This window comes from Salmo trutta, chromosome 30 (assembly GCF_901001165.1).
Source record: "Salmo trutta chromosome 30, fSalTru1.1, whole genome shotgun sequence".
In the NCBI taxonomy this organism is placed as follows: Eukaryota; Metazoa; Chordata; class Actinopteri; order Salmoniformes; family Salmonidae; genus Salmo; species Salmo trutta.
In genome coordinates this window covers 13,760,284-13,777,261 of record NC_042986.1, presented here as the reverse complement: position 1 = coordinate 13,777,261, position 16,978 = coordinate 13,760,284, and the positions used below count along the sequence as shown (strand labels likewise).

The following is a 16,978-nucleotide window of genomic DNA, read 5'->3' as shown; positions in this document are numbered from 1 at the left end:
GCTTTTCAGCGGCAGGGACTCCGAGAATAGTAAGGATAGAGGGAACAATGAATGGAGCCAAATACAGGCAAATACTTGATGGGAACCTGCTTCAGAGTGTAAACAACCCTAAACTGAGGCAAAGATTTACGTTCCAACAGGACAATGACCCCAAGCATACAGCCAAAGCAGCGCTGGAATGACTTCAGAACAAGAATGTGAAAGTCCTTGAGTGGCCCAGCCAAAGCCCAGACTTGAATCCCATTGAACTCTGAGGACAGACTTGAAGATTGCTGTTCACCGCCACTCCCCCACTCAGAGCTTGAGAAAATCTCCAAATCAAGATTTTCGAAGTTGATATAGACATACCCAAGATGACTTAAAGCTGTACTCGCCACCAAGGGTGCATCAACAAAGTATTGACTCAGGGATGTGAATACTTATATAAATGAGATATGTCTGTATTTCATTTTCAATAAATTAGCAACAATTTCTAAACATGTTTTTCACTTTGTTATTATGGGGTATTGTGTGTAGATGAGTGGGATTTGTTTTATCCATTTTCAATTTTGGCTGTAACAACAAAAAGGGAATAAGTCAAGGAGTCACATCCTGAGGTCAGGGCGTGACTTGTGTAGTTTATTTATATGTTTGGTTCTAGTTTCTTTTTTCTATGTTGGGGTTTTTGTCTAGTTTATTTATATGTTGTGTTCTAGGTTCTTTTTTCTAGGTTGGGGTTTTTGTATGATTCCCAATTAGAGTCAGCCGGTCATCGTTGTCTCAAATTGGGGATCATATTTAAGTTGTTGTTTTTCCCACTAGTGTTTGTGGGAGATTATTTTGAGTTAGTGTAAGTTGCACCTCTTCGTCACGGTTTGTTGTTTTGTTTATGGTTTACCGTATGTTTTGCATAGTTTCACATTAAAATTTAAATATGTGGAACGATACCCATTCTGCGCTTTGGTCCGTTCCTATACACAATCGTGACACAAGGGGCATGAATACTTTCAGAAAGTTCTGTATGTTTTTAAATAACATTCTTAGAAGTTTTTCTGAACATAACTAAAGTTATTGTGGTTTTTATGGAAAGTTAGAATTTTCTGAGAACGGAATTAATGTTTTTAAATAACACAGTAACAAGGTCACAGATTTTATATGCCCTTATCTAGATTAGACAGAAATCGACAGTAACAAATGCTTTTACAAACATTGGTTTAAATGACTCATGGTGCCTCAGCTCAAAGCCAGACTTTCAGTCAGTGTATGTGTATGAAGCATAGCCCCTGAACTTAGCAAAGTGAGAGAGCTCTGACTCTCATTGGTGGCCTGAAATAGCCGGAGGGGAAGTCCCTGGCATTGTTGTAGAGGCGCGAGAGAGACCAGTTTACAGTTTAGACCTTCAGTCAGCTAGCCAGACAGTCCACTTTGCCAGGCAGTCAACTAACAGACCCAGAAGCAAACTGCATTATCAATAAGTAGGCCTACCCACAATACCAAGATATTTTCTCAGACGCTAGTATTTCCAAATCACAGTCTATCAGCCCTCGGGAGATCAGAGTGCTGTGGCACCCCAATTAGTTTAGTTGTTTCAAACAATCACTTCCTCTTTATACTGTAACAATCAATATCTATTTCCTTCCTTTCCGTTGTAGTTACTACTAATTGATGAAGATGGTGATGTTAGATGGAAAAGTTACAGCTAAAGTGGAAAAAGCTTAACTCACTCTGCTGGTGGTGCAGAGATGCTGTATATGTGAAAGAGGTGACATTAGCAAGCCCGCAGCACTGAGTCAGCAGAAGGGTGTTGCAGAAGGCGAGGGGGGGGGGGAGTGTGTGCGCTCTCTCACTCTCTCACTCTCACACAGAGAGAGAGATGAAAAAGAAACTCCAGAGACTGGTGGAGGCAGTGACATATTGCTAAAGCTGGTTGAAAAACAGTACATTAGCAGCGTAAACATGCATTAGGAAATAAGATCAAGAGGACGCATCATGTGTACTCCTCCCAGCCCAGGCTCCACAAAAATCCTGCTGACGCAATAAAGAGGAATGAGTGATGGATGGTCCGACTCCTACCTTCAGCCCCAGTAACACCAGGGTTGTATTCATTAAAGCACACCATAGCAAAATGTTTTGCAGTGGAAAAAAACAAGCATTTCTTATTATTGGACAAGTTCAGGTAGTTCCTCCCTGTTTCAGTTAGTTTTCTTCCATTTTGTCCCTAATGAACACGAACCAGCAGGTGAACATGGTTCACCCACCTTCAGACCCAGTAACACCAGCAGGGGGACGTTGTTCATTCCTCCCTCCACCCACTCATCCAGAGAGACCGTGCCACTGCTGTCTGCGTCGATGGCAGTCATCATGTCCTTCAGCACCTGAACAAATTAAAGTGTCTTATAACGTAGTGTCTAAATGAGCATTCTTGAGTGGCTGTTTGTGCAGAAGATATTTGCAGAAGACTTTAGGTATTTTCCCCTCTATTAAAATGATAGTCAGTTATTGTTCGAAATCCCACATTTGACCACACTTACTGGTCTCAGCTCAGACACATCCCAGCCAAGGTAATCTGCAGCGTGCATCATCTGAGCAATGATCCGGTCCACCTCCTGGGTTCATACAGACAGGAGAGCAAAACTCATTGTTAGTTGAAGAACTGATATACCTTGTGGAAATTAAAGTGTATAAGGTGATATCTCCTTCAACAGCCAGTCATTACATGTTATTACATTGTTATTACACTGAAATGGGCAATCAGGTACAATACCCATTACCCATTTCTATGTAGATCAGAAGAAATATGACTAATTGCCTTACGGAGCTGTCAAGGACGCCATTGCCATCTCTGTCGTACAGTTTAAAAGCAACTGAAAGAGGGAGAAATTGGCATATAAAAATCTTGGACATAGCCATCAAACAACATATCTATAAAAAGAGACTGCAGTATGGAGCTGATACATGGTGGAGAAAACAGGATCAAGACTCACACTCCAGCTTGTCTCTGGGCTGGCCATCCTCCAACAGGGAGAAGTAACACGAAACGTCCTTCAAGAATACCTCTTCTATGAGAGAGAGGAGGTGAAGGAGGAGGGGGAAGTTAACACATAGAGCACACATAATCATGTGCAGTCTGTGGACTTTGATAAATGAACTAGCATCGAGAATAGTGAAACCGTTGACTATAGACAGACAATAATATGAGTCTACACAAGGGTAAATAAACGTACTAGCATTGTCCTGCCCGTCAGGTTCAGTTCCGCTCTGGAAGGATCGAAAGAGGCGCTGGCAGAGATCCTTAGGGAAGTCCTCCACCTCCAGATAGGTCTTCAGGAAGAGACGGAAGCCCTCCTCATTGATACACTGCAGCAGAGGATGGGATATCAATCAATCAATCAATCAATGATTCAAATGATCGATCAATCAATCAATCAAATGGGAAGATGACAGAGATCTTGTGATTCTTATCAAAACATTCTGATTTAGGACGGAGTGATTTGGGTGCAAATAATAATAATTCCTAGACGTTACAATGATGAGGGGATTTGGTCAAAACAATATTTATTTTTTTAACATTTTAGTCATTTAGCAGACCCTCTTATCCAGAGCGACTTACAGGAGCAATTGGGGTTAAGTGCCTTGCTCAATGGCGCCAACATATTTTTTTCACCTAATCGTCTCAGGGATTCGAACCAGTGACCTTTTGATTTCTGGCCCAACGCGCTTAACTTGTTCTTAACCACAAACTTCATCTGAGAACTTTGTCTGTATCGCACACTATAGCAGGTTGGGAGAAACCCAAGAAAATCAATATTTCATCCATTTGTGCCGCCTGATATTCCTGGAATAACTTAGGGGGAGTAATTTGCTTAAGGGCCACAAATCAGAACACCCTCTGGAATACTGAACCACAAACCCATTTCTGGTCGTAGTTGCTTTTCCCTGAGTGATTCGCTAAAGAACTGCCCCAGTAATACATTATGGTACTGCAAGGCAGCCCAAGCTCAATGGCAGCCCCCCCGCACCTCTCTGATTCAGAGGGGTTGGGTTAAATGCGGAAGACACATTTCAGTTGTACAACTGACTAGGTATCTCCCTTTCCCTTTCAATGCTAAGAAGACTTGGGTAGAGAGAGGAGAGAGAGAAAGGAGAGAAAGGACGAGATTCCCGACAACAGAGTATACAGTACATAACCATACTGATCAATGCTTTTAGGCAGATTTCCCACTTAATTACTCTACTTCGAGAGTTGCTGCTTCTTTCTCATCATCCTCATTGAGAAATATCAGTCTTTCTGTTCTGTAACCCATTGTTTCCCCTCGCTTAAGTCCGTAAGTCCTAGTTGCTATGTGTTGTTTTTATCCATCTTATGAGAGAAGATTGGATTTGCCCTAATTATTTGGCAAATCCAACTGCTGATATCGGCAATACTGGAAAACCTGTCCCGTTAAATCACCTAATGGCTTACTCCGCATGATGCCAGCACAACGTCAGTCAGAGAACTTGCAGAATTGGCACGATTTTAAGAGGTAATTTCCATTAGTAACTTCAGCGGTTTGCAAATTCATCAACCCCTGAAGACAATTCTCTCCTAATTGATTTGATGTATATACAGCGCTCTTAGGTAGTCATGTCATATTCATCAACATGATTAATGTTTAAATTATAATAGATTTTCTAAAAAGAAAACCAATGGGTATCACATGACCATAACAATCACTCTAAAATGTCACGGCAAACTGTAATGTACCACAGACATTTATCAAGAGGGACTGAGAGCAGACATGAGTTGTGGTTGGGTCGATATCAGCCTGGCCATGGTTTCCTCTCACCTCTCCATGTCTGTGCTGGGCCAGCCTGCCATCTGCATCAAATTCCCTCAGCACATCTTTAACCTTCAGCGTGCAGTCTGGGAGGAGAAGAGAGACACAGGTCACACACACACACACGCAGGTCTCACTCAGGTCTCACTCAGGTCTCACTCAGGTCTCACTCAGGTCTCACACACACACACACACACACACCACACACACACACACACAAACTCTTATTTTAGAGTACTATAAACATGAATGTCTAAGTAATGATTGTTACAGAGAATGAATACCCCTTGACTTAATACACATTTTGTTGTGTTACAGCCCGAATTAAAAATGCATTAAAAAAAATGTCCCTCTCCCACCTACACACAATACTCCATAATGACAAAGTGAAAACATGTTTTTAGAATGTTTGCAAATTTATTGAAAATGAATGTACTCACACCCCTTTGCTATAACACTCCAAATTGAGCTCAGGTGCATCCAATTTCCTTTGATCATCCTTGAGATGTCAATACAACTTGATTGGAGTCCACCTGTGGCCAATTCAATTGTTTGGACTTGATTTAGACCTGTCAGTATAAGGTCCCACAGTTGACGGTGCATGTCAGAGCAGAAACTATACCATGAAGTCCAAGGAAACGTCCGAAAATTGCCGAGATAGAATTACGATGAGGTCTATATCTGAAACAAAACAATTTCTAGAGTGTTCAAAGGTTCCAAGAGCACAGTGGTCTCCATCATTGGGAAATTGAAAAACTATGGAACTACCCTAGAACTGGCCATTTGACCAAACTGGAGCAACTGGGCAAGAAGGACCTTGGTCAGGGAGGTGACCAAGAACCCAATGACCACTCTGACATAACTACAGAGTTCCTTGGCTGAAATGGGAGAACATGCCAGAAGGACAACAGTCTCTACAGTAGTTCACCAATCTGGGCTTTATGGGAGAGTGGCCAGACGGAAGCCACTCCTGAGAAAAAGTCACGACAGCATGCCTGGAGTTTGCAAAAAGGTAGGTGAAAGACAGAGCATAAGGCAAAAGATTCTGTGGTCTGATGAGACAAAAATGTAACTCTTTGGCCTGAATGCAAAGCGCTAAGTCTGGAAAAAAAAGAGGCACAGTTCATCACCTGTCTAACATCATCCCTACCGTGAAGCATGGTGGTGGCAGCATCATGCTATGGGGATGCTTTTCAGCGGCAGGGACTCCGAGAATAGTAAGGATAGAGGGAACAATGAATGGAGCCAAATACAGGCAAATCCTTAATGAGAACCTGCTTCAGAGTGCAAACAACCTTAGACTGGGGCGAAAATGTACATTCCAACAGGACAATAACCCCAAGCATACAGCCAAAGCAATGATGGAATGGCTTCAGAACAAGAATGTGAAAGTCCTTGAGTGGCCCAGCCAAAGACCAGACTTGAATCCCTTTTAAATCTGTGGAGAGACTTGAAGATTGCTGTTCACTGCCGCTCCCCATCTAACTTAATAAAAGCTTGAGAAAATCTGCAAGGAAGAATGGGAGAAAATCCAGAAATCTAGATGTGCAAAGCTGATACAGACATACCCAAGACGACGCAAAGCTATAATGGCCACCAAAGGTGCTTCTACAAAGTATTGACTCGGGTATATTAACTAGATATTTCATTTTCAATAAAATATGCAAACATTTCTAAAAACATGTTTTCACTTTGTCATTATGGGGTATTGTGTGTTGATGGGTGAGAAAAAAATATATATTTTGAATTCAGGCTGTAACAACAAAATGTGGACTAAGTCAAGGTGTATGAAAACTTTCTGTAGGCAGAAACTACAAATATATAATATTCTACATAGCAACATGACATGTGTATTACATGACAGATGTATTACGACATTCAAATGGATAACAGACACTAGGATAAGAAATCCAGTTTTCTATTCCTTAATTTTCCTTAACATTGATGTTCAGAAAATGTCTAAATCCAGAGATCTACCAAGAAAAATGGTGGGCCAAATGCGGCTACGTTTTGCAGATACTTAGTAAGAGACAGTCATCACCACTTCCACATATGAGAGCGTGTGGGTGTAAGGGGAAGGCGATGCAGGGCTGAGGAGGCTTCCTGCCTGCATGTACTCACAGTCAATGTACTGCTGTAGCTGGATGAAGTCGACTGGGTTCAGCTCCTTCACCTCTGGGTCTGTGGGGGCGGACATGCTACCTGCGTCTGCACATACCGCCGGTGCAGAAAAGGGCGAGAAGAGAGGAGAGGAAAACGAGTTACATCAGTCTTCTGCTGTGTGAATGTGAAATGGAGGCGGCTCAGACATCAAACCAGAATTGTAAGCTGAACATAACAGTGCTAGGTAGTAACTCACAAGGCAAGGCTTTGTTTAGAAAGACGCTTCAAGATGCTTCAGATCATCACACCATGCAAACAGGTTAGCAACGGCCTGTTAAAACCCACAAAATTTACATCTGCAAATTGGCATGAACCACATAGTTCAACACCAGCAATGTCCTTTAGTCATCTCCAGTCATGATGTTAATAGTGTTCAGAGCAAATGTTTCAAAAACAGCTGTCTTTCCACTCCCATGTTTCAAATGACATTGTTGATGTTAACAACGAGCAAGAGAATGCACAGTAGCCCAGTGCTAAGCTGACAAGCATAAGCAGCTTCAAGGAGCATTTCGTACTTTAGAACGCCCAGTGGCCCCAATACAAGCTCTGCATAAGCAGTATCAGGCCACAGACACACCAGAGACATTATACATGTCAAGAGTTTTAGTCTCCCCAAAGCTTTTTTTCAGAGTGTTGTCTGACCCAGTTTTCTATTCATTCATCAACTTGTATGCGTTTCTCTGTAAAATCCAACACCTCTTCCTGAAATAGTCTGGCAAGTGTCAACCTTTTCATCTTTGTAGCTCTCCATCCACAATTTCTCTCTTCAAATCTGCCAAAAAACAGCAGTTTTTGGATCAAATCATAAAATAATGTGATAAATCATCTCCATTTTAAAATGGGTTATTGTCCCAGTACCTAATAGCACTACGGAAGTATAGGTCAGACAGTCAGTATTATATCTACAGCAATCAAAAGTCTGTCAGTTATGGAGTAGTGCTGAGAAAAGCAAAATAATAAACTGCTAAATGCCCACGTTCAATGTGACGTGAAACCACAATCTCTCTGTGCTAACAAAGGGTCACGTTGTCCCTTCTTAATTCCCCTCAAAAAGGTTAGCAGCGTTGCCTAGCAGTTTTGTTTAGGCAGCCAATCAGTTGAGAGGAGAGAATTGACAGGAAAGTGCCATTTGTTGATATGGCAGGCTTTTAAAAAGGACTTATTTTATACTGCACATCATGCAACCTTTTGGATTCCAGTTAGGGCCTTACTATACAGTTCAAATAATCTATCCAATAAAATTTTAATTGCTAATTTCTGCTAATTTGAAAGCAGAAAATCAAGACATCTCAAAGAGCATACTAAAGTAGTGCTTCTAAACAAGACATGGAAAATCCAGTTTTAGGCTACTTCTAGATGAGTTCCCTTGCCTTGCCTGTGGCAACATGGCAGATGGCAGTTCTGCATGCCCTTCAAAGCAATACACTGATATTAGCATGTCTCTATTCCCTCATGTCGGACAGACGATTTACCACCCTTGTCTGACATGATTTAGGCCAGGGCAACCTGGGTAAAATCTGATTCACTACTTCCTGATCAGATATTATATTTGCATGCAGGATTTTTACATGCAGACTGGAAATCACTAACAGACAGAACAACATGTGCTATATATAAAAAAAGCGCTGTAAGTCGAAATTGGCCCCCATCATGAGCCACCCCATCCTAACCTCACCCCTACATGTCAGGATTGTGCTGATTGTGATGAACATGGGAGTAGATTGGTAGAGCTGAAAGGGGGAGATCCAGGCAACCATCTATCAAGGCACAACAGAAACCTCAGCAGGTTCTTATCTGCCCGTGGAGTCATTCCACCTCAAAAAGCACAAGAAAGAGGATTTCAACACCCACCATCTCAGATTGTGCTGAAATGGTTTCTGTAGTTGGAAACAGATAAGATGGGCATGCCTGAAACATTATTTTGCTGAAATTTTTTTAACTCTGAGAAATTAAGCTAATTGCACACAAAGTTGGCAATTTCAATTTAGAGGATTCATATAATGTTCAATAAATATAGTACCCAACATCTGATTTGTACCAAACCTCTTCTTAACAATGTCACGAGGAATCTAAATAAAATTGTCAAAATCCACCCATGGAACCCCTCAAACTCCACATGAAGCCCACTCCAATGGCCAGTATACAGTATCAGTTATCTATGTTGGTCAAGTAGTATCTAAGCTGCAGCTTGGAGTATTGTTTAATCATACTATGTTATTCTCAGTGAATTTGGTTGAAAAACAAAAAAAACAAAAAAAAAATTGTCATTGAAGTAGCTTGCATTTTCCCCATAAATTAGTGTGAACGTACCCGGTTTTGCCCACTAGATGCCGCTGTTCCTGCTACCCTACTATCCATTTTGCTGTTCTCGTGTTTATTAAATCGATTACATTTTTACTCGTGATTAAAATAAATGATATCATAACAAGTCAAGCCAGTCCTCCATGAAAGCAATTCAGTTTGTCCTTCTCTTAGCAACTAATACTTCATCCTTGAATAGTCCAAAAAAATAGAAACTCTCTGAGAGATCTATCCCTATGTTGCAATTCTCATATGAAGACTCTTCCTACAAGCCCACAATTGTTATGGAGAAATGGCCTCGTGACTGTTGTGACAACCCTAATAATATAATACAATTATAAACCATTGCATGGCAGTCTTATGTTTTTAAATACAATTATTAGAAAACATCTTTATATGTTTTGTGTTTAGTGACACTTACCAATCAATCTAACCCAATACTATTACCATTGGAAAACACCACAGAGTGTGTGTTTGTGAATTTTACCATTGAAGACCCTTAGCTAGAGACCATAACATTGAAATCATTAGCACTGCTGTAGCCTAATGGTTTGCTTGTTCACCAGGAATGGTCTAATCCAGACCTTTTTTAAAGGGAATAAACAACACATACAGGGTCGTTTCCTTGACACAGATTAAGTATAAGAGAAGTACCAAGTGAATTGCTTTCATGGAGGTTTCGCTTGAATTGTGAGCACACCATTTTTTATTTTATTTGTATTTATCTAGGAAAGTTAGTTAAGAACAAATTCTTATTTTCAATGACGCCTAGTGGGTTAACTACCTCGTTCAGGGGCAGAACGACATATTTTGACCTTGTTGCACGGGGATTCAATCTTGCAACCTTCTGGTTACTAGTCCAACGCTCTAACCACTAGGCTACTTGCCACCCTATTTATTTTTATCATGGGCAAAAGTTTGTTTTTTTAACTTCAAGTTTCAATAAAATGGTTGTTATCATTTAGTAAACACAAGAGACCAGCAAAAATGTATAAAAGGGTGTGGCAGTAGCAGGAAAAACAGTATCTATTGGGCAAAACCTGGGACTTTCACACCAATTTATGGGGAAAAATACAAGCTACTTCTAATTTCTCTGAATAGAGGGAAGAAAACATCACCAAATTCATTGAGAATACATTATAGTATGAATAAACTATACTCCAAGCCGCAGTTTCATAATACTTTTCAAACAGAGAATAAATACTGTATTCTGGACATTGGGTGGGGCTTGATGTGGGGTTTGGGGGTGTCTGTGGGTAGCTTTGAACAATTTTTTATTGGATTCCTCACATCTTAATCATTGTTAAGAAGAGGTTTGGTCCAAATCGGATGTTGGGTACTATATTTGTTGAATATTATATGAATCCTATAAATTGAAATGGCCAATTTGGTTGCAATCAATTAGTTCAAATTGTCTTTCAACAAAATAATGTTGCAGGAATGCTTATCTGTTTTTAACTACGGAAACCATTTCAGAACAGTTTGAGATGGTGGGTGTCATGGCTTGCTGAAATAAAATGGAATGACCCTGTGTTCTTTATATTCCTGTGTATACAAGCAGCCACCTGTCCCTTCCTGGGCTAGGCCATTATTTGGTACATTTTCCAGCAATCAATTCAACATTACTGATTATTCATCTGTACTTGGAAAGATACATAGAATTTTGTGAGCAGATGAAGTCATAAGGGAGTTGAGGAGAGGATCTGTGTACATTTCATTTTCTCTGTGCATCTGCATCATAGATTATAAAACGACATATATTTTACCATATTGCAGTGCAGTAGGTATCCTAATTATCCTTCTTAAATTCAGTGTATATAGCCTATAGTTTACATATAGGCAGTCCATCCTTACAAGGTTAGTTTCAAGGTATAGCTGTGGGGATTTTTTCCATGCGTGCAAGCTGTCGAGACGCCCACACCTTTTGTCGAGGAAATCTGCTGTTTTGTAACAGTTAGGCTAGAGATCAACAACCAATCTTAAACTTTTGTTCAAATTTTGTGGTTGAAAAACAGTCATTTGCTTTGAACAGTGACAGCATGCCTCATACTGTCATAGCTAGTTGTTTTTCAATAGAAACCAAAATATTTTCGGCACCGACCTAGATGATCTATAGAGATTACATCAGGTAGGTTAACAGAGGGAAGGAAGGGCATGCTTGGTTGCTATGGAAAGTGTTTCCCTACATCAGCTGCGGTCAGTCAGTGCATTTTCACGGGTGACTGACAGGAGTGGACCAGGGAGGGAGGGCGGGGGGAGCCCTCAGCCCAGCCAGCCAGCCGCTATGAGTGTTCCCCTGCGCCCACGCCTCCCCTCCCACGCGACTCAGCTCTACCCCTCTAAACTAAAGGCCACACAGACTAGATTGCATTCCACATGCAGATGCTAGTACTGTGACTCATGCTGTGAGCGGGGAATACTCCCTCACTCTAAAAATGGACCCTTACTCATGAGGTCACTTCTCAGGTTTCATACAAAATAAAATATATATTTTTGTTGAGTGTTGAGAACAGAGCTGGAGTGAAAATTCTTGATAATGAAGTTTGCGTTACTGGAACTTCAACCTTTACTTGTTTAGTCTTCCTATTGCACTGACACTATCTTTCTTGTACATTATCTGAATTGAGCGCAATTTCTAATGTCAGATCAGATAACTAATCAAGTTATTACATTTACAGAAATGGAATTATATTTGAGACGAAAAAAATAAATGTCAGATGTCAGGCAGGGTTTGTCTGAGTGGAAAAACGGATTTTGGCTCCTGTGCATGAATCACACATTTCTGTAAAATGTGGGCGAGACACAGCTTGTTGCCTTTTAATTATTTATTTCCACCAAACAATGAGTGTATGGCCCATCACTCTTTTGACATCAATAAAAAAACGTATGCAACAGGCTGTGGGCGGAGGCAGTCCCGTGGAACACCGTGGTGCTTTGAATACAGACAAAACACAAACCCCGCCTGGACTTCTGAGCGTGCACCCTTCCCTTCTGTAACCACGCCACTTTCACTCTCTGAGCGTTGCTACGTGTTTGGAGGACCTTTTCTCCTCTGTTACTGTTCGCCTGCCTTTAGAAGAGCATTGAAATGTACAATCTGTGCACAGGGAGCAAATTATATGTATTTTTATTGTTTACTAATCATGCTGTCAATTGGAAAAACACAAACACAGAGATAACTAATATTTAACAATCTACATTTCATTCATTTGACTATCACGCCATTTAATATTATAGTTAAACAATGTGCAATCGAGTATTTTTAATTTAGCTGACTAAGATCAAGAAATGTTCATGAGAAGCGAATAACAATGCAAGTATTTAATTAAGATTGTAGGATGAATGAGTTCCATAATACAAGGTGAAACCATGAGTTACAAGGCATTACTGGCAAAGGCATAATTCTAGGCATGTAGATCTTAAAAGGTACAAGACAAAGCATGAACGAAGCAGACCTGCTCAGGCCAAGCAGTCTATAAGAGGAGCATTTTCATACAACCTTTTCTGGAGGGGAGGGGTGTCAAACTCGTGTCTGCTGGTTTTTGTTTTTGTCCTTTCAATTAAGACCTAGACAACCAGGTGAGGGGAGTTCCTTACTAATCAGTTACCTTAATTTATCAATCAAATCCAAGGGAGGAGAGGAAACACGTACACTCGGCCCTCCGGGGAATGAGTTTGACACGTGCCGTAGGGTGATAGCAGGGCAAGGGAGAACAAAAGACCTTCATTCCATTTATACTAGATCAGACTTGTTTATATTCAACGTCAATTATTGACCAACCATAGACCAAACCAAAAATAATACAACTAAGATGTCCAATCAGATAGAACCAGCCAACATCCTCTTGAAAGAGGATCACCACTAGGTGTGATGACCTAAGGGAGTGGGCTGAGTACAACAGAGATGTTTACTCTGAACAGAGTAAAGATTACCACAGAGATACAGTACCAGTTAAAAGTTTGGACACACCTACTCATTCAAGGGTTTTTCTATATTTTTACTATTTTCTACATTGTAGAATAATAGTGAAGACATCAAAACTATGAAATAACACATACGGAATCATGTAGTAACCAAAAAAAGTGTTAAAACAACTGAATATATATTTTATATGAGATTCTTTAAAGTAGCCACCCTTTGCTTTGATGACAGCTTTGCACACTCTTGGCATTCTCTCACCCAGCTTCATGAAGTAGTCACCAATCAGTTTTGTTGTCACAGGTAGGGGTGGTATACAGAAGACAGCCCTATTTGGTAAAAGACCAAGTCCATATTATGACAAGAACAGCTGAAATAAGCAAAGAGAAACGAAGGTCCATCATTACTTTAAGACATGAAGGTCAGTCAATACGGAAAATGTCAAGAACTTTGAACGTTTCTTCAAGTGCAGTCGCAAAAACCATCAAGCACTATGATGAAACTGGTTCTTATGAGGACCGCCACAGGAAAGGAAGACCCAGAGTTACCTCTGCTGCAGAGGATAAGTTCATTAGAGTTACCAGCCTCAGAAATGGCAACCCAAATAAATGCTTTACAAAGTTCAAGTAACAGACACATCTCAACATCAACTGTTCAGAGGAGACTGCGTGAATCAGGCTTTCATGGTCAAATTGCTGCAAAGAAACCACTACTAAAAGGACACCAATGAGAAGAAGAGACTTACTTGGGCCAAGAAACACAAGCAATGGACATTAGACCGGTGGAAATCTGTCCTTTGGTCTGATGAGTCCAAATGAGTGATTTTTGGTTCCAACTGCCATGTCTTTGTGAGACGCAGAATAGGTGAACGGATGATCTCCACATGTGTGGTTCCCACCATGAAGCATGGAAGAGGAGGCGTGATGGTGCGGGGGTGCTTTACTGGTGACACTGTCTGTGATTTATTTAGAATTCAAGGCACACTTAACCAGCATGGCTACCACAGCATTCTGCTGCGATACGCCATCCCATCTGGTTTGCGCTTAGTGGAACTATAATTTGTTTTTTAACAGGACAATGACCCAACACATCTCCAGGTTGTGTAAGGGCTATTTGACCAAGAAGGAGAGTGATGGAGTGCTGAATCAGATGACCTGGCCTCCACAATCATCCGACCTCAACCCAACTGAGATGGTTTGGGATGAGTTGGACCGCAGAGTGAAGGAGAAGCAGCCAACAAGTGCTCAGCATATGTGGAAACTCCTTCAAGACTGTTGGAAAAGCCTTCCAGGTGAAGCTGGTAGAGAGAATGCCAAGAGTGTGCAAAGGGTGGCGACTTTGAAGAATATAAAGTATATTTTGATTTGTTTAACACTTTTTTGGTTACTACATGATTCCATGTGGTATTTCATAGGTGATGTCTTCACTATTATTCTACAATACAAACTAGTAAAAAATAAAGAACAACCCTTGAATGAGTATGTTTACAAACTTTTGACTAGTACTGTATATTAAACATCATTACATTCATTTAGATGGCACCAAAGTTCTCTTTAGATATCAACTTTCAGATAGAATAACACTATAGCATCCATGTTTGGTATCTAACACATATTTCAATAGTCAGTCCTCTGGATACTGTAGACCACTTGTCAAACTAATTCCACGGAGGGCTGAGTGTTTTCACTCCTCCCTTGTACTTGCTTGATGATTTAAGGTCACTAATTTGTAAAGAACTCCCCTCACCTGGTTGTCTAGGTCTTAACTGAAACCAAAAAACAAAAACCTGCAGACACTAGGCCCTCCATGGATCGAGTTTGACACCCCTGGTGTAAAAAGAGCGACATTTTGGCCCCTCCACGGGGAGGGCTGACTGGCCCTTGAGTTGTGTTCTTGTGTTCGTGGACCGTTTTCCATGCAGCCCCAGGTGACAGATACACCATAAGTTGGGGGCAGCGCCTACACACACAGACACCACACACACACTCTCTCTAGCTCTATTGAACCCGATTAGATTCATTTCATTTCTCTGCAACAACAGACAGAGAGAAGATCCTTTCCCAGTGTGACCCACGTCCTGATGTGTCTGTAATCTGTAAAGATTGTCTTTTTGCTTATTAACCAATTGGTTGACCTAACCAGGAATGCCTCTCTTGATGTTTTCCTGTGATTATTTACATGTGCAGCATGATCTGATAAGTCTGACTTGAATAGGAGACTAGCCAGTATTTCCAGAATGGTTTTTTGTCTTCCTCTCCTTCAGTGTAGAGGGAAACCAGGAAATGGACATTTTAACAAGAACTGATGACCTCACTTAACTTGAATGAAAATACTGTAATTACACTGAAATACAAAGTATAGCAAAGTCTTTCTTCTTAATCAACCTCATTGTTATTTTAGCTAAATTCCATATTCATTCATGTACATTTATGAGTCAAAAAACTCTGTTTATTATTTTTGAGAATGAAATTGAACGATAAACACAATTTCTTCTTCTCACAACAAAAAAGCTATTAAAACGTTGAATGTTTGTAATTTATACAAGGTTTTTTATAGGATGTATTTATTCCCCTGACTGGTTTGTATACTCTGTTTCTTTTTCTATATTATATCTCTGTTGTACTCAGCCCACCTCCTTAGGTCATCACACCTAGTGGTGATCCTCTTTCAAGAGGATGTTGGCTGGTTCTATCTGATTGGACATCTTAGTTGTATTATTTTTGGTTTGGTCTATGGTTGGTCAATAATTGATTTTGAATATAAACAAGTCTGAATTGCTTTACAATTAAAAAAAACTATTAAAACATTTGAATAAAAACTACAATAAAAATTGTTTTTCATTGAGATGGCAATAGGATTATGTCTAGACAAAAATACATACACAAATGACAAAATTGAAAGTTGACTGTTTGTGGTTTCATTACACATAAATATGTAATATGGTATATGAAACCTGTTGAACATATATCAGAAGGTATAAGCACCAGTAGTCATAATTCTAAATGATGGAAGTGTGATTATGTTGTGTGCTGAGCAATGTGTTGGTTTGTCAGCTGTTTTAGGTGACAACTACATTTTACATTGACATTTTAGTCATTTAGCAGACGTTCTTATCCAGAGCGACTTACAGTAGTGAATGCATACATTTCATTAAAAAAATGTCTTCTTCCGTACTGGTCCCCCGTGGGAACTAGGATTATTCTTCTCATAACAAGAACATAAATTGAAGAGACAAAATGTATTTTTCCACCAATTATCCTGCATTGAGAAATATTTCCAAGGATGTCAACATGTTCCATCCATACAAGGCTCCTTGCATCAGGAATCACATAGAGGGATAACATTATCTGCAGGAAGGTAGAAAAAGAAAGCCCTCTGGTCTACAATATTGAGCCATAATATAGAGGTTACAGTTGAACACCTCTATATCATAGTAGTAGGTTAGCCTATCCTAGGCTATACCACATTTCCTGTGCAACCTCCAGGCTAGCAAGCATGTCTAAAGATTAGGTTATAGGTTAAGGGGAGAGACTTACCACTGGGACCATGAAGCTGTAGATGTAACCTAGTATCAGAGTAGGCTGCCACTCAAAAAGTAGCCTAGGTTTTGCCCACGGAGGGAACCAACTGAGATCAGTTGGGCGAGGCGAGGGATAGTGTAATCTCTCTCTTGAAATATGTATCTTACCCACATTTGGCAGCGGCGCAACGAATCATTCACAGGCAATATGTACGCAAAGTTGTAAACGGCCGTACACGATTGATTGAACTTCAGCCAGGGTGACTGAATGAGGGATGT

The 16,978-nt window shown here is 40.4% G+C and overlaps 1 protein-coding gene across 4 annotated transcripts in view; it reads right to left on the bottom strand.

The window, feature by feature from the left end:
* LOC115168008 (diacylglycerol kinase alpha-like) overlaps positions 1-16,978 on the bottom strand; it is a 29,253-nt gene that overhangs the window by 11,982 nt on the left and 293 nt on the right. Inside the window, exons 2-9 of one of the 4 annotated variants that reach the window (XM_029722848.1) lie at positions 12,760-12,827; positions 6,918-7,004; positions 4,806-4,882; positions 3,204-3,336; positions 2,964-3,038; positions 2,794-2,843; positions 2,511-2,585; positions 2,238-2,354 (exon numbers count right to left, since the gene is read on the bottom strand). In XM_029722848.1, coding sequence (XP_029578708.1) covers positions 2,238-2,354; positions 2,511-2,585; positions 2,794-2,843; positions 2,964-3,038; positions 3,204-3,336; positions 4,806-4,882; positions 6,918-6,993 — 603 coding nt within the window. In that variant the 5' untranslated portion in view covers positions 6,994-7,004; positions 12,760-12,827. Of the gene's footprint in view, positions 1-2,237; positions 2,355-2,510; positions 2,586-2,793; positions 2,844-2,963; positions 3,039-3,203; positions 3,337-4,805; positions 4,883-6,917; positions 7,005-7,155; positions 8,022-12,759; positions 12,828-16,715; positions 16,972-16,978 lie in introns of those variants that run through there. The other 3 variants (XM_029722847.1, XM_029722849.1, XM_029722846.1) reach the window with 3 other exon arrangements.